Below are 21614 nucleotides of genomic sequence, written 5' to 3' on the forward strand. Positions count from 1 at the left end.
AATCATGTGGGAAAACACTATAGTAATCTACAGTGTTTTAAATAACTACAAAGCCAAATTTTCAATCAGCTTAATATAAAAAAAATAAAATTGACAAAGATAATTCTAAAAAAAAAATTATTTAATAAAAAAACCATGTAGAGAAACACTGCAGCAATCTAGTGTTTTAAAGAAAAAAAATTAAAAAACTAAATTATCAATCAGCTCAATAGTAAAAAAATAAAATCAACAAAAATAATTATGAAAAAAAAATATATAAAGAAGAAAGAGAATTTTGGGAAAAATTTAAAAAAACAAAAAAAAAAACGTGGGGAAAGCTAAAGCTAAAGCTAAATTCTCAACCAACTCAATATTGAAAAAATAAATTCGACAAAGATAATTTAAAAAAAAAAAACATGTGGGGGGAACACTGTAGACAAACAAAAACCATGTAAGGGAAACACTGTAGCAATCCATAGTTTTTTTTTTTTTTTTTTGAAAAAAGCTACTAAGCTAAGTTCTCAACCAGCTCAATATAAAAAAAAAACTGACAAAGACTATTTTTTTTAAAAAAAATTCAATTTTGGGTAAAAAAATGAAAAAAAACATGTAAAAAAAAGAAACAAAAGCGAGAAAAAAAACACGCAGGGAAAGCTACAGTGTTTTTTTTTAAAAAAAAAATTAAAATTTCAACCAGCTCAATAGCAAAAAAAATAAAATCAACAAAAATAATTCTAAAAAAAAACAAAACAAAAAAAGAAAATATGTAAAAATGACAATTTTTGAAAAAAAGAAAATAAATAAAAAAATAAAAAAAACATGTGGGGAAAGCTAAAGGTATATTATCAGCCAGCTTAATATTGAAAAAATAAATTCGATAAAAATAATTTTTTAAAAAAATATGTGGGGAAACACTGCAGCAAAACGAAAACAATGCAGGGGAAACACTATAGCAATCCATATTGTTTTTTTTTTAAAAAAAAAAAACTACAAAGCTAAATTCTCAACCAACTTAATATATATAAAAAATAAAATCTACAAAGATCATTTTGAAAAAGAAAAGAATAAATAAATCCTAAAAATGAAAAAAAAAAAAACAATGTATGAAAATATTATAGCAATCCACAATGTTTTAAAGAAAAAAGCTGCATAGTTAAATTTTTAACCAGTTTAATATTTAAAAAAATTAGCAAAGATAATTTTGAAAAAAAAATTAAAAAAAAGAAGTCAATTTTGGATAAAAAAAAACATATAAAAAAAATGAAGAAGAAACAAAAGTGGGAAAAAACAAAAGCTCCAGAAAAAAAAAAGAAAAAAAAGGGGAAAAAAAGGCTACAGAAAAAAAAACAAAAACAGAAAAAAAAACTGCTATAAAAAAATAAATATTATAATATAATAATATAATTATAATAATAATAATAATTATATTAAATATAATTAAAAAGCGTGGGGAAGCTACAGTACTTTTCCACGTCTTTTAGAGTTCTTTAATATATAAAAGCAAGTTAAAATTTCGGTAAACGATGAGAGAGTCACAGCTGGACAATGGCAAGGGGTGGCATCTGGCATCTGGCCATTTGCCTTTTGTATATCTGCGTTTATTTATGATTCTTTACCGTCACTTTTTTCTTTCCCTCCTCCTCCCCCCACATGAACTTCCACCACCCTCTTCTTTTCAGCATCTCTCTCTCTCTCTCTCTCTCTCTCTCTAAACTGGTGAAGAGCTTATAGCGAACACTAAACTTGCTTTTCATGTGAACTTGTATTATAACCTTCCTTCCAATGATTCCAAGCTTTAATCACCCTCACCTTCTCGCTCTCTCTTCTTCTTGAAAACTTTCCCTTCTCAAACACAATCTTTCCTCTCCATTCCTCCCTTTTCCTTCCTCTCTCTCCAAAATCTTCTCATAAAATCCAAGAAATTAATTACACTTCTCTCTCTCTCTCTCTCTCTATATATATATATATATATATATATATATATATATATATATATATATAGACACACACACACACACGCGCACACACTCCCTTTCTCAAGCTTTCTTCTTTCTCCTCAAAATCTCTCTCTCTCTCTCTCTCTTAATTCCAGCTATTTGCCTCTCAAAAAGCTCTCTCCTTTCTCGTCAAAACCTCTCTCTCTATCTCTAATTTACCCCTCCAAGCTCACGCTTTTCTCTTGAAAGCTCCACTCTTTTTCAAATCTACGAAAAAACCCACTTCACAAATCCCTCTCCAAACCCAAGATCAACCCAAAAAGATGTTTTTCTGTTGTGGAGTAGAATCTGTAGTTATACTAGGCTTCGGTCGCTGGGCTTGGAAGCGTTGCACATACATTGGTGCTAATGACAGTGCAAACTGGACCTTGGCAACCCCAGAAGAGTTTGAACCAATCCCTCGTATGAGTCGTTTAGTTCTTGCTGTCTACGAATCAGATCTTCACAACCCTCAATTCATTCCTCAACATGGTTACCGCTTAAACCCAGATTGGGTTATTAAGCGTGTAACTTATGAACAAACACAAGGGCGTGCCCCTCCTTATATAATTTACATAGATCATGATCATAAAGAGATTGTTTTGGCGATTCGGGGATTGAATTTATACAAAGAGAGTGATTATAAAACGTTGTTAGATAATAGGTTAGGAATGCAGATGTTTGATGGAGGTTTTGTGCATCATGGGTTGTTGAAGTCTGCTGTTTGGTTATTGAATGAAGAAGGGGAGACATTGAAGAGGTTGTGGGAGGAGAATGGGAAAGTGTATGATATGGTTTTTGCTGGACATTCTTTAGGGTCTGGCGTAGCGGCTTTGTCAACTGTTATTGTGGTTAATCATAGAGATAAGTTAGGAGGGATTCCTAGGGAGAAGATTAGGTGTTATGTTATGGCTCCAGCGAGGTGTATGTCACTTAATTTGGCTGTTAAGTATGCTGATGTTATTCACTCTATAATTTTGCAGGTGTGTTTTGTTTGATGATTTGTGTTATTTGGATGTTTGTGTTTGTTGAATTAATTAGTTTTGTGATTTCATTTGATCTGTGATGCCCGTGAAAGCTACTAGTTTTTGACAGTTTTGTGTGTTTTTTTCTGGTGCTGATTTGTCAAAAGTTTGATTTATGTTGAGTTTTTGCTGACAAGATGTTTTGAGGCTGAGTGCGTGTAGGGACTTCTGCAGTTAATATCGTTTTAAGAGGTGATGAATATTTCATTTTAACTATGGTGCTTTCGTAGTTTAAATGCCTGGTAACGCAGAAGCTATTGTTCTGTGTTTCATGTTGTATGATGGGCGACTTAGGGGCATAATATCTGATGATTAGTGCAGGTAGTACTTTGTCTCCCAGGCAAATAAAATGAGCAAATCATCATTCTCTGAGCATGTGCATGTCTTAATCAAACCATATTTATGTGAAAGTAGTTTAGATGCCAGTACCTGATGTTTGCTGTTATTTATTGAATCTGTGTGATATAATAGCGTATTAATTTACGTAGATCATTCTATTTTAGTGTTGAAGGCACGAACTTGATATAAACTTACTGTTTTTATCCAGGATGATTTCTTACCTAGAACAGCTACTCCATTGGAAGATATCTTTAAGTCAATCTTCTGGTTGGTATTTCTTAATTTTATATCATCATAGAGTCTATGGTGCCTTTCATTTTGTCATGCAAATCCCCACCCTAGTAACTTAGTGCATTGAGTTACTATTATCATCTCTTAAACCAGGTGTTGATCCTTTGGACAGCTTGCCCTGCTTGTTGTTTTTTGTTTGCTTGAGAGATACCTTCATTCCAGAAGGTAGAAAGCTTAGAGATCCAAGAAGACTTTATGCTCCTGGACGAATGTATCATATTGTAGAGAGAAAATTTTGCAGGTAACATGTTCAATTTATCAGTTTTGTTGACCAAATGCATTAGCCTACCATTGCCCTAACCATTATACAAAACTTGCAAATCTGTGATTGCAAATAATCACATGCATTTTGATATAATGTATAGACCATAGTTAGCTTCTAACATCCTGTTATTGCTAATATAGTGCTTACGTTTAGAAATTATAAAAATCTTCTATTGTTGCTCATCCCTTATTCTGTCTCTCTCTATAACACGGACACACACAAACTGCCCATTAGATGGTCTGCTTCTAGACATTCTTCCATCAACTTATAATCCACTCGTTCAGGTTGCCCGGTCAATTGATTATAACTTGATACAAATGCAGTTTAATCATTCAGCTATCCATTTTTGTGAGCCACCTTTTGTTTATATAGTGTGCTTATCATCCTTGGGTTAAAGTTGACTTTGAACTAACTATAATCTCCCTAATTTGGTGTTTGATCATCATAGAGTTATTTCTCCCTAATTTGGTAGTATATGTTTACTGAAAACTATTGTGCATGTCCTTAAAACCATGTCCTCGTTCATGTTGTCACAGATGTGGGAGGTTTCCACCAGAGGTCAGAACTGCCATTCCTGTAGATGGAAGATTTGAACACATTGTCTTATCATGTAATGCCACGTCTGATCATGGAATTATTTGGATAGAAAGGGAATCACAGAAAGCCTTGGAGGTAAGCTCTTGCTTTTGATAAAATGTTTATGTTCCATTTCATTTACAATAATACGGAGCAGTAAATAGAAATAAATAATTTTACTTTTTAGTATCATACTGCAAAAACATTTCTACCTGCTATTTAGCCATTTAGTTAGAGTGCATGCTCGCTTTTTTCCGATCCAAAGAAGGTTATTTGGATAAAGCATTTCAACCATGTGGTGATGTATCTTGTCTCTCCATCTTTCTCCATCACAGATACATACATGCCTGCCCTCGGCTTATACAGACATCATCCTATTTTAACTGCAACTCCAATGCTTTTCTGCGACTTTGATTTTTTATACCTTTTTCTCCTTGGGGACAAACCTCCCCACAGTTCTCCCCATTAATTCAGGTCACGGATATGCATCTTGCACCACAGGGCATTGGCATTTCTAATCTCTCTGTTTCCTCAGTCTTTAATTTAAATATTGAGATTTTGTAGTAGTTCTTACTATCAACTGCCTGAAGCCAGTCTGAAAGGAGCGTATCCAAGATTTCCTAAAATTGTCTCCCCTGTTATTGAAAACCGTGATTGTGTCTACAAGTAGCATGAGAGGGGATTAATTTTTGTTTTGCCCTTAAATTTCCAGGGCTCAACTTCTTTTTCTGTTGAATAGTTTGCTGACTGTTAACAATATTAATTTTCCACAGAAAATGAAGGAAATCAGTTCTGAAACCATCACAACTCCTCCGGATGTACAAAAATTTGAAAGGATGCAGACAATTGAACAAGAACACAGGGATGCATTGGAAAGAGCTGTCAGTTTAAATATTCCTCATGCTGTGGCCACCCCTGATGCAGAGCCCTGCATGGATAATGGAACAGCGCCTTCCCAGTCCGAGGGTGAACAAGCTTCGAAAACTAAATCTACCTCCAGTGCCGGAAAGACTAACTGGGATGAAGTGGTTAAAAAACTTTTCAAGAAGGGCGAGTCAGGACACCTTGTCTTAAACAAAGATGTAACTGCTCTAAATAACATTTCTGTTGTTCAACCTTCGTGAATACACTTAATCTTTCTTTCAACCTTTTAGTAAGAACTGAGAGTTTGTGTATCTTGTTGCCATAATGCCATACAACCCCTGGTTTGTTGCACCTGTGCGAGAAAATGAGGAACAGATGCAGAATTGCACTCGATCCTTTGTCGAGACATTCTCTTCCGATTCTTCACGTGTTTGTCTCGCCTGGAAGGGGCTTTTCATTAGATCCGGCAGCTAAGTTCTGATTTGGTTCATGCTATTTGTCATTCTCGCCTGGAAGGGGCTTTTCATTAGATCCGGCAGCTAAGTTCTGATTTGGTTCATGCTATTTGTCATTCACAGTGTGCAAGATCTTGCAGAGAGTTTAAAGATAAAGAACAGAAAAACCCTTGCAAGTAGTAGATCAACCTGCTGCTTTAAAATTGTTCAAGGATCACCTCAGCTCATTAACTCGTCCTCCATAACGAATTTGTACGCGATAAACTTGCTGTTATCAATCAGTCGAATGTTTCATGCATCTAGCTTGAAGGCATTACGCGAGCGAGCAAGCAAGCAATAGGTGACTTGTTAATAACATAATCCTCTCTTGATGGGAAGCAAAAGCGTTAAGGAATTCAAGTTTTTCATCAACATCCCTCGATTTCTCGGAAGAAGACTAGTCAACTGGAATGAGGGGCAATTGTTAAATAAACTGCACTACTTGGCCATGAATGGTTAACCATCCTACCACGTTATTATGCTATATAGCTCCGAGGAGAATGAGCCAGTCGTGTTCATAAAAGTTTCTCATCCATGATAAGTCTTGAATGATTTATATACATTCTTTGATTATTAAACAAGTTTTCTATCATTCGGGCAAGCTTGTCTTCGTGTATGCACATGTTTCTCGTCCAACATAACAAGTGAACGGATTTTGGAGCTTGGATCGCTATTATTACAGCTGAGCTGTCTCCTGGCCCAAGCAGGTGTAAGAAAAAGACAGGATTAACGCAGCTAAAACCTGAATAAACTTTTTAAAAAAAAAGAAATTGTTTTTTACCGAGCCAGGTTTGAATTTTTTAAAAAATTATTCTTTATCTAGATTAACCATGGCATGGCATGGATGCCCCTCCCTTTGTGTGACTAGCTTATTCAAGGCTCATCAAAATAAACAAAACAAAAGAAGCAGATGGCTTCCATTTTTAACCATAAGCAGGTATTCGTGTAAGCACACGTTTCTGTATACACTCCATTAAAGAGATCAAACTAGAAATTAAAAATTTAATTCCTTGCTTCGACTCTCAATCTTAATATATGAAAGCTTGAATGCTCAATACCATGTTAACAGTGTATACAGGAAAATATAAACAGCGGCGGAAAAATGAAGATGATTACGAGATGAAAAAGACAACCAACATTCTCATTTACAATAATGCTTCCAGATATAGTGTAAAAGTCACGAAGCAGAACGGGGAATAGCTACCATCACTGCAATTACCATAAGTTTGTGGATCTAACAAGCACAAACACCAGCTGATACTATGATATCTAGTTGTGATCAGCTTTCAAATTTAAGTTTGCATGGCTTCAGCATGATAACTTTCCAATTCCTTATCCAGGTCATCTACTGACTTCTCAGCAGGTTGTTTCTTCCCACGGCCTCGGCCTCGGCCCCGACCCTGAGCACGACCACGGCCACTTCTCATACCATTCCTTGGACCCCCACCCCCACGACGGCTCAGACTGCACAGATCCAGCAACACATATATCACATTATTGTTCATAACAAAAATCCACACTAATAGGTCATAGAACATGCTGGTGTTAAAAAAAATGTTAGCCATGGCAGGTAACATGAAACAAAACAGTTTTTCAAGCAACCTAAAACTGATACTCCTAAACTAATTGTCAAACGAGACTACGGAATTGAATCAACAAGCAAAGCAACAACCTCTACAGTCAGAAAAGCTTACCCAGAACCATGATTATTCACAGCACCACCTCTTCCGCGACCAGGTCCAGGCCTGCATAATTTTCAAACTATAAATGGAAGTCTGCTGAAAATACAATTAACCTTCAGGCAAAAGCTTCTAATTAATGCTTTCCATCACACCTTCAAACATAAAAAGTGCCACTACATGAAAGATGCTCAACATGTTTTCCAGGATTCCAGCCAAACAACTGGTAGCCATACACATAAAAAGCTAATTTTTCATTGATAAGCCGAAGCTACCATTCCCTTCTCATTCAACAGTAAAATCAGCCACAATTAAATTGTTTAAGAAAACAGAAGCTTGCTACCCATTAAAATGTTGAAATGTTCTACATCAAACTTCTGGAACTGGTATCTTGCAAAAACATTCAATAGGTGACCAGAAAAAAGCCCCAACTTCCCATGGAATGGCAGATTCAGATAGAGCATGCAACAAATTTCAATCGAACTCAAGAATCAAATCATGAAAAGAAAGACAAGAACAAAACCACATACGTCATAACAACAGTTCTCTTCTTCTTTCCATTTGCTCCAGTAACATTCACTCGAGCCGAAATAGGCACCTCTGGATTGGCACCCACAATCTCAATCTTCATAGGCCTTCCATCTAAAAGTACATTGTTATACTTCTTAAGAGCAGAAAACGCATCACTTCTTCTGGTATACATAACTTCGGCTGAGCCCTGTCACCACGCGATCAATGTTAGAAATTCCTATCCAGAGAGATCACTTAGAAACCAAAACTGCAACAGACAATCACAAGATTAAGAATCATGGTTATGAATCCGACAGCAAGTCAAACTAACAGAACTGCCAATGACATTAAAACCCACTAAACAATCATGGTTATGAATTTGTGAGGCGGACAATGATTTCAAGGCACACACGTGATACAGGCATCAATGTCTTGATGCACCATATCCAATTGCCAATATACATATGATTAAACAATCTAAGCATTTGCATTGATGAACATATTTTATTACACAGCTATGGAAATAATTCTTGATCTTAATAACAATAGAGTGCATTTGGTGAGGAACAAAGCAAGCCAATCATTACCCTAACAAAATACATGTAGCTAACAATTGCCCCTACAAAATGCTAGTGGCATTTAACATCAATAAGTTTAGATATTAAGAAATAGAACTTACAGTAGAGCGACCATTTTTGTCATAGTGAACAGCAAATCGTTTCAAGTCTCCAATCTCTGCGAAGAGCTCCTGCGGTTCCCAGAAAACTTAGTTTAGAAATCCATTACAGCACACAGCATCTATGATGAAAACATACAGCTTAACTAGTACCCTTATGTCTTCATTGGTCACGCCATAATCCAAGTTTGAAACATATAACTTGGTTCCACCTTCTAATCCTGTTATCCCTGCAGCTCTAATGCTATCCTCAAGCAAATCATGCTGCCAGGGCAGACTCCTAATTCGGCGGGAAGGCTGATGACATCAAATAGAACATGTCAGCTTATTTCCATGACAAGATCACCATCTTCAATATCAATCTCAGTTGAGGAAATTTTCAAAAGATAAAAAGAAACTGCAGTTTAGTAAAAAGCTCAAGCAACCATGTGTCCAAACTTCAGGAGGTTGAATTAATAGATGGAAGATGGGAGTGAGGAGTTCGACCCACTGCGTGCAAAAACCAGTGCTTTGATATTGGTGAGAGCTCCAGTTCTGAAGTTAAGCGAAGGAACTCCTTAGCAAAAACACCATGAACTAGGAGAGTTGGGATCTCGCACCGAACAAATTCCAAACATAGCAAGAGGATCCATTCCATCTAAACAAGTGATAACTATATAATATGGATTATATAGAGGTCTAATTGTTTACTGACATTATGTTACTGGTGTGAGCTCTGGTCCAAAATATTCACCTAATGAAGCCGAGAATAAAATGCTAGGAAGTAGCACAACAACTGAATGTGAACCAAAATAACTTCTGCACAGACTTATGTCATCAGATCTGTGGCAAAATCCCCAGTATATAGCCCCACAACCCAAAAGTACAACTAAATCCCCAAGATAATGTTATAAATGCTACGAGCTGTAATGCTTTAGTGGATGAGGCCAAAATGAGCTTCTCCATGAACAAATAAATATTAAGATCCACTGCATTTTGACTTCCTAGTTTCTAGAGCATAATGGAGATCCCTTGCATTTGGATTTCATAGTCCTAGAAGGTTCTGAATCTTATGCATAAACCATCCACAGTTTTGAGCTTGCCTTGGCAATTGAGTATTTTGGTGGCCGAGCATTCACTGAGAGAGGGCCTCTACGAACCGCCCCTGACATCCTTCCATTATTAAAGAACCTACCAGGTCCACGATCACGGCCACGGCTGGCCCTACCTCGTCCTCTACCTCTCTCTCTGTTTTTCTTTATAATGTCATCAAGAGACATATCCACAGTTGTAGCCATTGAAATTGCAGCAACAGCACAAACTTTTTTTGAGCAAATGAGTAGCAAGTAAACCTGCAAAATGCAGATACAAGAAAAGAAAAAACAATGCAATGGTCAGTATCAAAACTTTGGCATAATAAAATAATACATGCATATTCATCGCTCACCAATAGCCCCTTAAAAGAAAATCTTTTGGAGCAGTTACAGATAAAATAAACGAAGGACCACAATAAATTAACAGTAGAAATTGTTCATATTCCACCCTTGTTACATATATAAGCAAGCAATGGTGAGCCCGATCTTAGAAAATAAATATTCCCCAGATCTTCATCACCAACCAAAATATCACGCAGAGAAATAGAACCCACAAATTTGATCACTCAATAACTTTATAAACGTAAACTCGCAAAAAAATAAGCCCAACAATTTAACAAAATGCTGGGTCAACAATATAAAAGAAACAGATCATAATTAACATGCCAAGCTCCTCTTTCTTAACCACAAAAGTGCCAGAGTAAACTGCTTCTATACTTTTTGACAAAAAAGCAACGAAAACTACTTCAAACTGTTGTCGAATATATATTTTAAAAGTTCAAACACTCGGATAAGCACATTAACCATTCAAAAACTAACAAAAAGCCCCGAATTTCGGTTCTCCCTTTTCCACTCCAACCGTTTCATCAATATACAAAGACGTCTTGATAAATATCAAGAATAGTTAGATTCGGATCATGCACGAAGCAAAACAAAAAAAGGAAAAAAAAGGCTAATTGCTGCAGTTACGAATCTAAATTTGTTCTTAAGAGAGACATACTTTCGAATCTCTAAACAAACAAACAAATAGGACCAAAATAGTCACACATCAACGAAACCCTAATTCCTGCCTGTAAAAAGCTGAAATAAACAGAGCTCAAAACCAAAAAAAAAAAAAGAACTTTCAGATCCGTAAATATAGTCCATAACTTAGTCAACAAACACAAATCAAAAACCCTAGAAAATTCGAAACACTAAAAACACAACACAGCACAGGAGAAGGAGAATACCTGGAGAGAATCAAAGATCGGAAAGAGATGTGAAGAGAGATAGAGAGAGGAGGGAGGGAGGGAGGGAGGGAGTGAGGGATGGGGATTTAGGGCTTTAAGGGGGGGATTTTATTGGGGTCTGATAAATTCTAGGGCTTTTTGTGGATTTTCTTTTTTCTTTTTTGTTTCGAGGAAGGCGGTGTGTTTGAAAGGGAAAGGAAAGGGAAAGTAAAAGGGGAAATTGACGTTGCAAGTTTACGAGTTTATACCATGGGGCGTGGATTTGTTTTAGGGTTTGTGACTTCAAGGCCCATTATCTCAATATTTTAAATAGGCCCATGGGCCTAAATCTGGGCCGGTTTAAAGGCTGTTTGGCATTAAGATTCAAACTGCTTTTTTAAAAATTTCAATTTTTTTTTTTTTTGCTAAAATTGAGTGCGGTTTGTACTTTTTAGATCATTTTGATGTGCTGATATCAAAAATAATTTTTAAAAAATAAAAAAACATTATTGGCATGCTTTTCGACACGAAAAGCTATTTGAAAAACAACCGCTACCACATCTCCCAAACATTCTCTTGATAAACTAACTGGTAGCTTGAATACTTTTGTTTTTAAACGTCTCAATATAAAATCAATTCAAATTAAATCTGACATGAGATAAAATCCGGTCACTAATCCGGGTTAATTTTTTTTAAATAGAATAATATTTTTAACAATTTTTTTAAAGTTAATTTTGACTATAGATCAAATATCAATCTGAATTTTTAACTAAATTAACTAATTTTTATTATTTTAACCTAAATTCGATCAATTAAATCTAGGTTAAAGCTCGACGATTTGTATCTATGGTCTCCGTTCTGGATCAATCTAATTAAACTGGTCTGGGCTCAAGCCGAGCTGGGCCAGGTTGAACAAAACTGCCTTCCCTTCGTCTCTCACTCGTCTCTCTTCGTTGAAACCACCAGGACCAGAGCGACCCAAAAAACCTCCCCCTCCTCTACTCAGTCACTTCTCCTACCTCTTCATGCTCTAATTCTCTGCTTTAGGGTTTTTTTATTTCAAAATCCAAAACATGGAAAACCCTAGATTAGCTCTACTTTCTTCTTCTTCCCCAAAATTAGTTATGGGGTACCCAACTTCCCTCAGAAACCCTACCACCCCTAAATTCTCCATATCCACATCCAGGCCCTCTCTTCCTTTCTCTCTCAGAATTTCCACAACTGCCCCTCATGCTTCAATATTTTCCATTTCTGCCCTTGCCAACTCTCATGGTCACCGTAGAACCTATAAAAATGGTAAATTTCAGTCACTTAATTACTAATTCGACATCAAAGTCTCTTCCTTTTTGTGATTTCATTTGTTGATTCTTTTGATTTTGTGTTGAATTTTGTTTCTTTTAATGATTTTGTTTGTTGGATTTTTGTTAATTTTGTGCTATAATGTGATAGGGAAATTAGGGAGTGAATATTTTGCTAGCATTTCTTCATCTAGTGGAAAACAAACAGCTTCTGTAGGAGTTAATCCTCAGCCAGTGTCGCCACCTCCTTCGCAAATGTAATGGATTGCTTTTCGAGATTTTTGCATTTAGCTAGGCATTCGAGTACACCAGTTATATTGGGTGTTCTTTGTTTTTATGTGTTGATGGATATGCTTATTTTGTGTGTCTGTAGAGGATCACCGCTGTTTTGGGTTGGAGTTGGTGTTGGGTTATCAGCAATTTTTTCATGGGTGAGAATCACTGGTTTATATGCACCTTTATCCAGTTGTTAAGGGTTTTTATTTTCTTTTTGTGATGCTGGATTAACGTTGGGTTTTATCTAATGTACAGGTGGCTACCAGGGTAAAGGTGAGTTTTTTTTTTTTTAATCTCCTGCAAGGTACAAATATCTGCATGTTTTGCTTAATTTTCTGGTCTTCTGACTGAGCAACTGTGCAATGGAATGATTACGGGGAAATTTTTTGTTGATATTATAGTACTTATTTTTTTATTTATATAGAATTTCAATGCAATCACCATTTGCTGTGGAATTTATGGAAAGAAATTTGTAGCTAGGAGCTTGTAAAATTTAAGCTGTGGAAATCATTATGTCATTGACTCCTGTTACTTGAATAGTAGAGGCTTTGTAGCTTCAAGGTTAACTTTTCCAAATCTTGGCTAAGTCATACATTTAATTCCCTTTTCATTTCCTGACTACCTATCAATTTGTGTGCTATAGAATTGGGATTTAGAGTAAAGGTTGGGGCTGAAAGGTATTTAGTTCACTTATAATCGGTTGTTGAGTGTTTTATACTAGTTATTTATGTGCATAATTCAGTGCAGTGATAGATGTTATGAGGGTGATTTCAGGAGGTGATATTGACACTCCCACAACGGTTAAACAACTCCCATTTACTCCATTTTCTCAAGCTGACTATAAGACCCATGGAACATATATTGCTATTTATATTTTAACTTTTTTGTTACTGTAGTAAAGATGCCTCCAATCAATGCTTGTCACCACCGTCTCCACCAAATCAAGCCAGCTATCTCCACCACTGATTACCACCATTTCAACCCAGATCAAGCCCTTCACCACCATTCTTAGACCACAAATCCAATTCACCATCTATTCTCTCTGTCCATTATAATTCAAGATAAATTAATTAAGCACCAAGCTAACACAAGCAACATGGTAAAGATCTGTGTAGACAACATGGTTTTAATAGTGAAGAATTAACTCCCAATGGATCTTGGAATTTTGGGTCTCTCCTGTGAGCTCCAATGGATTTGTGATCTTGCAATAAATTGAAAATTGAGGTATAATGTACCTGAGTTGATTGTGGAGTAATGAAAGGGAGTGGCTTTGGTGGCACCAATGGTGGAATTGTAGAGAGGATCTTGCAATAAATTTTGTGATCTTTGTGAATATTGGTTTTGTTGTTTTTCTTATGAAAATTTGACAAATATGATTGATTACTACTGGTTAGTAAATGGTGATTTAAGAAAAGGATGGTTTTTTTCATTCTTGAGAGCAAAACTGGAAAACTGAAAGGGCGGTGGACATAGGGAGTCTTGATTTTATTCAAGGGAAATATGGAGAGCTTAACCTTTTCCAAGGATATGTTGGTCTGTTTAGTAAAAATAAGTGCTAGTGGGAGTTTGGTTAAACATCAGGGGAGTGTGAATATCAGCTCCTGGTGATTTCCTTTTGTCATCCTTTTCATTCTACAGTTTCTTCTAAGGGCAGTGACAAATCCTTTTTGTTGAGTTTCATACTGCTTGCAATTTTTTTTCCCTTTTTACCTTTTTGTTGCGCCTGATCCATTAAATTTGATCTTTGTTATTTCATTCCCCTAGTCTTGCAAGACAGCCTTCTATAGATCCAACAATGTCACACCTGTGGAATGTAATTAACTCTTATATGTTGTTTTGAAATTTTAAAAAAATTATTTTCCTTACGTGAGAGTTGATTTGTTCAGAGATTGAGGTCTTCTGCTTTATTCCCCCTTTCTTTTCAACTCTATTGAAGGTTTATCATGCCAATTTTAAATTAAGGGACTGTTACTTATTTTGAATGAAATTTCATGTTCTTATAGTTGTTAGGTGGTTGGTGTCTTCTTTTGTGGATGGAAAATTGGTATTCCAAATTTCTATAAACTCTCAACCCAATGCTTTCTTCTAGTTTGTCTTTGTCAATGATTTGTTCTAATCTGTAGTTTCAAATATTTTGAGTAATTAAATTTGGTTTCACGATAAGTGAAGCTTCTGGCAAATTAGTTTTTTATAGTATGTACTACCTACTACAGAACTCGTGTTTTTCAGTTCCTAGAGGAGTGGTGTTATAAAAATAACTTCACCTTATGGAATCTACTTCTCAAAAACTGGAGAACCTTTCACCTCAATGTGGGCATTTCCATTGGAACTAGTGGAATGATTTGACCTCAAATCAGAGGACCTTTAATATTCTACCTTTGACCTCAATTATATTAGTGGTATGCTTTACATTCTACTTTCACTTGTTCCTTTCTAAACTTCTTTGGCTTGATCTCATCATAATTGTTCTTTTCCTATGTATATGACATTTTGGCATGGCATTTATCATTTTCAGGTAAACAATATGCTCTTTGTGATCTAACGAATTAACTTTGCAAATAATATAACTAGTCATTCTAATCCTATTTTGCATGTGTGTTTATGAGTCCAAGTTTCATCTCTTTGTCCAGAAATAGCTAGAAACATTGCATATTTAACTTCAATAATTTCTCTATGTTCATCTCTTCTTTCAGAATTATGCCATGCAACAAGCTTTCAAATCTTTGACAGAACAGATGAATACACAAAATAACCAATTCAATCCTGCATTTTCTGCAAGGCCACCTTTTCCATTTTCTCCGCCACCAGCATCACAGCCTTCAACCTCACCTTCTCCAGCTGCTTCTCAACCTGCAATCACAGTAGACATCCCTGCTACAAAAGTAGAAGCAGCTCCAACCACTGAAGTTGGAAAGGAAAAGGAGACTGATTTTCTAGAGGAAAGGGAGATAAAGGAGGAGACAAAGAAATATGGTATGACAGAATCTCTGGTTGTGAGTCCATATCTTGTTTAGGGGTTGCTATTCGTATGATTAACACAGAATCTTTGGCTGTGAGTCGGAAGATTGACGATTGATAACTGGTTATTGAAGTATTGAATTTCCCTGCCATTTCTATTTCCTTCTCCCTTTTTTCCTTCTCCCTCGCCTCTTCCTCTATTTCCTTCTCTGTTTGCATCACAGGCACTGTCGATTTTTCATGATGCATCATGCATGCACCCCCATAACTTCAAAACTGATTATACCTTAAGAATTGCTAACATTTAATTGCTCATTTTAATACTGGGCACTTGCTTATAGGATTTTTAGAAATTTTCTCCATAAGAAAGTATAATGCAGCTCCTACTTGCAGCTTTTGTGGACATTTCTCCTGAAGAAACCTCGCTGAATACTCCTTTTTCAAGTGTTGAAGATGACAACGATACAAGCTCATCCAAGGATGATCAGTTTGCCAAGAAAGTAAGTCTCTATCATTAAAACTTAGAGTGTCATATTCTATATTCAACATATTCTGAAGTAAATTGTTCAATACTGTCTGTAGGTCTTTCAAAATGGAGCTGCCTTTAAGGAGGGCCCAGGTGCTGCTGAGGGTTCTCAATCTACTCGTAAGTAAAAATTCAACAAAAACCACTCACTTTCCTGTATTATTATAGTTCACATGTGCTGGTTTTATGTGCCCTAAATTACTTTTGTTTCTAAAGATGAAACCAGGGATTCATGAACTTATGAAGTTGACTGTAATATCTAGCATTGTCTTGGTATTCTGGTTCTTTTATAGCATCTTCATACATATTTGCTAGAAGAAAATATGAGAGTAGTTTGAACAATAAACAATCAGAAGATATAAAAATTAGAAAGTATTTATGATGCGAAAAACAATTTCCATTTTTGAAAAGGAAATATGCAGTTAGTAAAAATTCTTAGTAGGTGGTGGGACATGTAGTGTGACTATTCAAGATTGATCTCTTAGGAATTTCATTGCTCATTTTTAGTACATTGATGATTTTCAGTTGCATATCATGCAACTGCTTGCATTGCCATGGTGATGTTATGTTCATGCATTCCTCTGCTCTTTGGGGCTGGATCCAATTAGTTGTGTAGGGAATTATCCATTCAGATCCAATTGAATCAAGTCATTAATGCACTGTTCTCGATAAGTGATATAATGAAGCACTTTTGCTTTCAGGACTGTTGGAAGTTGTAGTTTAAGGTTGATTTCATGTGGGAACCGGGTATCACATGCTAACTTGATATCCTGCAGCCTTTCACTTTCCCCACCTGACTTTATGTGCTTGATTGCTATTTATGGCCTTAATTCCTATTCAGTATTCTCTGATATTAAATAGCTTTCTGAGTTGATATTTATTCATGGACAAAAAAAACAGGACCTTTCTTATCCGTGGAAGCTTTGGAGAAAATGATGGAAGATCCAACAATGCAAAAGATGGTTTATCCGTAATATAGCTTCTTTTCCTTGAATCATTTTGTGCTTTAAGTGTAGTTATTTCATTATGCCGCTGTTCCATTTTCCCAGTATTTCTTTATTTGCAATGAACTTCAGTTGTCATATTAGCTCTCCTCTTGTTTTTCTTTCATATAAACACGTGGTGGCCTTACATCCTCTTTTGCTTGTCTGACTTACATATGGTTATTGCACCTTAAAATTAGATGCCTTGTTTCATATTTTCTCTTGACAGTTTAATTCTTGTCGTATCTTTGCAGGTACTTACCTGAGGAGATGAGGAACCCTACCACCTTCAAATGTAAGTCAAATCTTCATTGATTTATATCTTCTCAAGGCTTACTTTGGTTGTGGTATTTGAGAAATCTTCTAGATATGATGCATTATAGACCACATTTTTTTGTTGTTTAACACAGTTATTGAAATCATCATAGAGTTTAATTGAATACTTAAAAATGAAGTCCACAATTGTGTAGGTTGTGGGAATTCAAGTCTATTGCTTTTCCCTTCTTTGTGGATATGAGTTGTCAACATTACAGGTCAATCATGTTGCATGTAATATCTTGTCATTTTCCGTTTGGATGTTTGCATAGTTGTTGTTGTTGTTTTTTTTTTTTTTTTCTAGCAGGTTTCCTGCCTCTCTTTTTTTTTTGGGATGGGGGACTTTACAGACATAATGTCTCACTACAACGGCTCACTTGGAATGCTATTTTGCTATTACTTTTGCTGTTTCAACCATAGCACAGTTTAAATATCCTGTCCAAATTCAAAATTCAATAATTTTAGCAACTGTAAATTTAGAGTGCATATCGATTGATACATTATGGTTTCTGTGTTGTGCATTATGTACCAGGGATGCTACAAAATCCACAATACCGTCAACAACTGGAAGACATGCTGTAAGCTCTTGTTTGAGCTCTTTTGTAGTAGATTTTGTTTTATGATGCTCAATGTTGATTTCATGTTTGACCCTGAGGATACTTGAGCCTTTTGTTTTGATTCTTTCCTAGCATATGAAAGGATGGCATGCTGAGGAAATTTCTAACCTGTGGTTGATGATATTGCATTTCTTATTGCAAGTTTTTGGTGGATGTAATTGTTTAAATGCTTAATGAGATGCTATTGTGCTCATTTCTTTTGTTTGCTCACTGATATTTCAAATCTATCTGGATTGGGGTCGTCTACACATTGACATTTAGGTTTCTGAATCATCTTTTAAACCCATTTTCTTTATGCTCTGATATCAGTCTGCATGTGGTTCCTTCACATCAGATATGTGCTAAAAGTGTGTGTGAAGTTATTTTTCCAATTGTATTGGATGTTTTTGCATAACAAGTTTTTCCCGTTTTCTTAAGGTTCCGTTGGTTGCTTTTGTGCTGATAAGTTTTATCATAAGCATAGGCCAATTTTTAGCCAGGTTTTGATGGATTTAAATTTGCTGCCTTCTTTTTCTTCAGAAATAATATGGGTGGAAGTGGTAAATGGGACAGCCAGATGATGGATTCTTTGAAAGATTTTGATCTCAACAGTGCTGAGGTTAAGCAGCAGTTTGGTGAGTTTGGGATTGATTGTTTCTGCTATTTGTTTCATCTTCCAAATGTTCATGATTATGATTTGAGAACATGGGTTTATTGCTTGCCTTCTTGCTACCTTTCTTTTATTTCTTTTTTATGAGGGACTTTATAAACTTGGCTGTTAAAGTTTTTCTTGGTTATGTTCTACTAGAATATATAGGCTCTATCTGCTTAATTTTGCCTCAATATGTTCTCTTAGCTTGATCCGTTCAATAAGGAGTGATTTATTGAATTTTGATGTTTTTCAATAATTTCATAAATGATACCATAACCTTTTTTAAGGAGTTCTATTTCCCTTTTCTCATTCTCTTTTTTCTCCTCATCTTTGTATCTTCCCTTTCCATACTCAAGCTTGAAATTAATTAGTGGTATTGTCCTGAATTTGATTGCTCATTTCAGTTGTTGCGCGGATTGCCTCCAAATTTGCATTTAACGCTGACTTTTTATCAGATTGTTTTGCCATTGCTTAATGAAATGTGTTGATTAGGGATAAATAAAAAATGCTTAAAGTGTTTCATCTCATGATTAACATGAGTTTTGGTTCTATTAACATGAAGTTTTTTGTGCTCTGGTAAAATATCAGGGTTGGCCAGTTCTTTTTTAAGATACCAAGGATTTATAAATCCACCAATGATCAGGATTCAGCTTACCCAAAACTGCAGGATTTTCTTGATGTACTTGAAATTTGTTCAACTCTTTCTTTTTTTGTTGATTCTAATTTTACATTTGATAACCCGTGATGTACTTGAAATTTGTTCAACTCTTTCTTTTTTTGTTGATTCTAGTTTTACATTTGATAACCCGTAATTAGAAAATCAGCTTTTGTTCTTATCATCTGGTTCTCTGGTCATTTATGTTTTGCAGATCAAATTGGCCTTACACCTGAGGAAGTAATTTCAAAAATCATGGCCAATCCTGATGTGGCCATGGCATTTCAAAATCCAAGAGTTCAACAAGCCATAATGGAGGTATGCCACAATGGACTTGTAATTTTTTTTTTTTTAAAATCTAGAAATCATCTCTCTAATATTCATCCGTTTTGCAGTGTTCACAGAACCCACTTAACATTACCAAATATCAGAATGACAAGGAGGTATATCCTATCTCTTCTGATCTCAGACATCCTCCACCAATCATTGAAAATTGTTTGTCACTGTAGCTACACCATTACGCTACTGGTGTTTGTTTTTTGAAATATCTAAGTGTCCATTGTTAACTGGATGAATAAACTGCTTTTTGAAGTGTCTATTGTTACGTGGAGTGCTGGACTCATGTTTTCCAGCAGGTACCTCATCATTGACATGGATATTTTCAAGGTTAATTTACTTGATAACTTTAGATAGATTTCCAAAACATTTTCAAATAACATTCTTTTGTTGTAAAATTGTTTTACACATCGTTGACCGGTAACTTTTTTTTTACCAACCCAGTTACAATTTCTAACATGCATTAGTTTTGTTGGTGCACTCTTTCACGATGCTTATCATTTGTTTGTCAAAGAAACGCCCTGGCCTGATAGGGTTTAAGTTGCATCAATTCGATAGATCACTCAAATATATGAACAGGAGAATGTGGGGCGTTTTCTCTCTGATTGCAGGTTATGGATGTCTTCAACAAAATATCAGAGCTCTTCCCTGGGATGACTGGCTGACCTTAATCTTATCATTCTTGGAGGACCATGGTTTCCCGGGACAGACAAAATGGTGGGTTTTCCATAAGGGTAATGGGGGCAATTTCCTGCTAGAATTTCTGCGAGTGGTATTCTGGAAAGTGTTCAAAATTTTTGTACAATCACCTCTTCTTAGACTTTTTTTGCAGATAGGCCACAGTTTCTCTTTAACATTTGGAAAGGGCTTCGAAATGTTGTAAAATAATCAACTACAGAATAATATTGCTGCTTTTTGTTAAAATCTCTCTCAATCCAACTCTCATGCTAGATCGAACTTCTTTTTCAATAGGATCATTGATTTACAACAGGAGCCTTCATTTGCAACAAATGATATTCATTCAAATATCGATCTAGGTTCTGTCGGGGTGTATCATGCTCTGATTTGTGGTGAGTTCAAATTCACTTGACTGGCGAAACCAGAATCAAACTAGAACGAGAAGAATGGAAGGTTCCAGTGCTGCTGATGTCAGCGGGTTTATATGGCTGATTGCAAATCAGCAAATGAAGTCAATTACTCGAAAATGGCCGAAGCTTCTATCAAAGTAAAAGCAAAGGGACAACGACATCACATACCAAGTTCTGGCCATCTATATGATCTCAGCTTCTTTAACCAAAAGGGAAGCAGGCAAAGCACTATTTGGTGATCATATTCTGGACAAAATATCATCATAGGCAGTGACAATACCTTACAAGGGAAACATCCTTTTCCCTTGCTGCATATTGTAGCTGCAAAGATCCCATTAAAATGTGACATTGTTAGCTTCCAATAATAAGTATTAAGACAAATCATGATTTAAGCTACTTGCATTAATGGCAACCTGTGTCAATGAACACAAGAAACAATCAAGGCACGCTTATCCATTCTACTAAATTAGCTTGATCAGAATGAAGATCGTGAATATATCTGATGATAGGCATAGCAGTGCCACAAAAATCATTCTAGAGAAGGTCCTCCTCATCCTCAGGACATGAAAATATAATGCTAACAATACTTACTTCAGTTACATTGTTGAAGAGATTGGAATAGTGTCCTCAGCTGACTCCTCTCCTTCCCAGGTTTGCTTTGAATTACAGCATCAAGATCCAGTTTCAAGTTTGAAGAGCACCTTCTAAGCACTAGCTGTGCTTCTTTCCAAGATTCTGACGCTAACAAATCTTTTATCTGTAACAAAGCCCTCTGGTTCCACTTTCTGCTTCTTCCATCTGATCTTTCATCAGGAGTTGCAGACCTCAACTCTAGTCCATTTGAACTATCTTGACTGCATATTGCTTCCTTTACCAACACAGCTGATGCCATTACTGCTCTGTTTCCTATTCTTCTACTTGTATCAGATCTCAGATCTCAAGTCCTTTTGGGGCTTGGACTGTGATGTTTACGGAT

At 35.8% G+C, this 21614-nt stretch overlaps 3 protein-coding genes across 4 annotated transcripts; 2 read left to right on the forward strand and 1 right to left on the reverse strand.

Moving 5' to 3' along the window:
- The first annotated feature begins 1982 nt into the window (after nt 1–1982).
- LOC118049090 (uncharacterized) lies at nt 1983–5626 on the forward strand. Its single transcript, XM_035058971.2, has 5 exons — nt 1983–2938; nt 3528–3586; nt 3723–3851; nt 4412–4547; nt 5225–5626. The coding sequence occupies exons 1-5, from the start codon at nt 2240–2242 to the stop codon at nt 5573–5575; spliced, it is 1374 nt and encodes a 457-aa protein (XP_034914862.1). The 5' UTR covers nt 1983–2239; the 3' UTR covers nt 5576–5626.
- A 1303-nt stretch (nt 5627–6929) lies between these two features.
- On the reverse strand, nt 6930–11199 carry LOC118049117 (THO complex subunit 4D). 2 transcript variants are annotated; one of them, XM_035059015.2, is made up of 7 exons: nt 10977–11199; nt 9757–10005; nt 8828–8971; nt 8678–8746; nt 8019–8206; nt 7504–7554; nt 6930–7273 (listed from the first exon to the last, which is right to left on the reverse strand). In XM_035059015.2, the coding sequence occupies exons 2-7, from the start codon at nt 9949–9951 to the stop codon at nt 7102–7104; spliced, it is 819 nt and encodes a 272-aa protein (XP_034914906.1). In that variant the 5' UTR covers nt 9952–10005; nt 10977–11199; the 3' UTR covers nt 6930–7101. The 2 variants fall into 2 exon arrangements, with proteins under 2 accessions (XP_034914906.1, XP_034914919.1); XM_035059028.2 differs by lacking the exons at nt 9757–10005; nt 10977–11199 and adding an exon at nt 9100–9401.
- A 681-nt stretch (nt 11200–11880) lies between these two features.
- On the forward strand, nt 11881–20474 carry LOC118049096 (protein TIC 40, chloroplastic). The gene is made up of 14 exons (XM_035058983.2): nt 11881–12251; nt 12405–12510; nt 12627–12684; nt 12785–12802; nt 15223–15502; nt 15881–15987; nt 16070–16133; nt 16914–16983; nt 17251–17291; nt 17844–17889; nt 18448–18542; nt 19429–19532; nt 19610–19657; nt 20162–20474. The coding sequence occupies exons 1-14, from the start codon at nt 12029–12031 to the stop codon at nt 20213–20215; spliced, it is 1314 nt and encodes a 437-aa protein (XP_034914874.1). The 5' UTR covers nt 11881–12028; the 3' UTR covers nt 20216–20474.
- Nucleotides 20475–21614: the final 1140 nt, after the last annotated feature.

The sequence above is a fragment of the Populus alba genome, chromosome 4 (assembly GCF_005239225.2).
Source record: "Populus alba chromosome 4, ASM523922v2, whole genome shotgun sequence".
NCBI classification, from domain to species: domain Eukaryota; kingdom Viridiplantae; phylum Streptophyta; class Magnoliopsida; order Malpighiales; family Salicaceae; genus Populus; species Populus alba.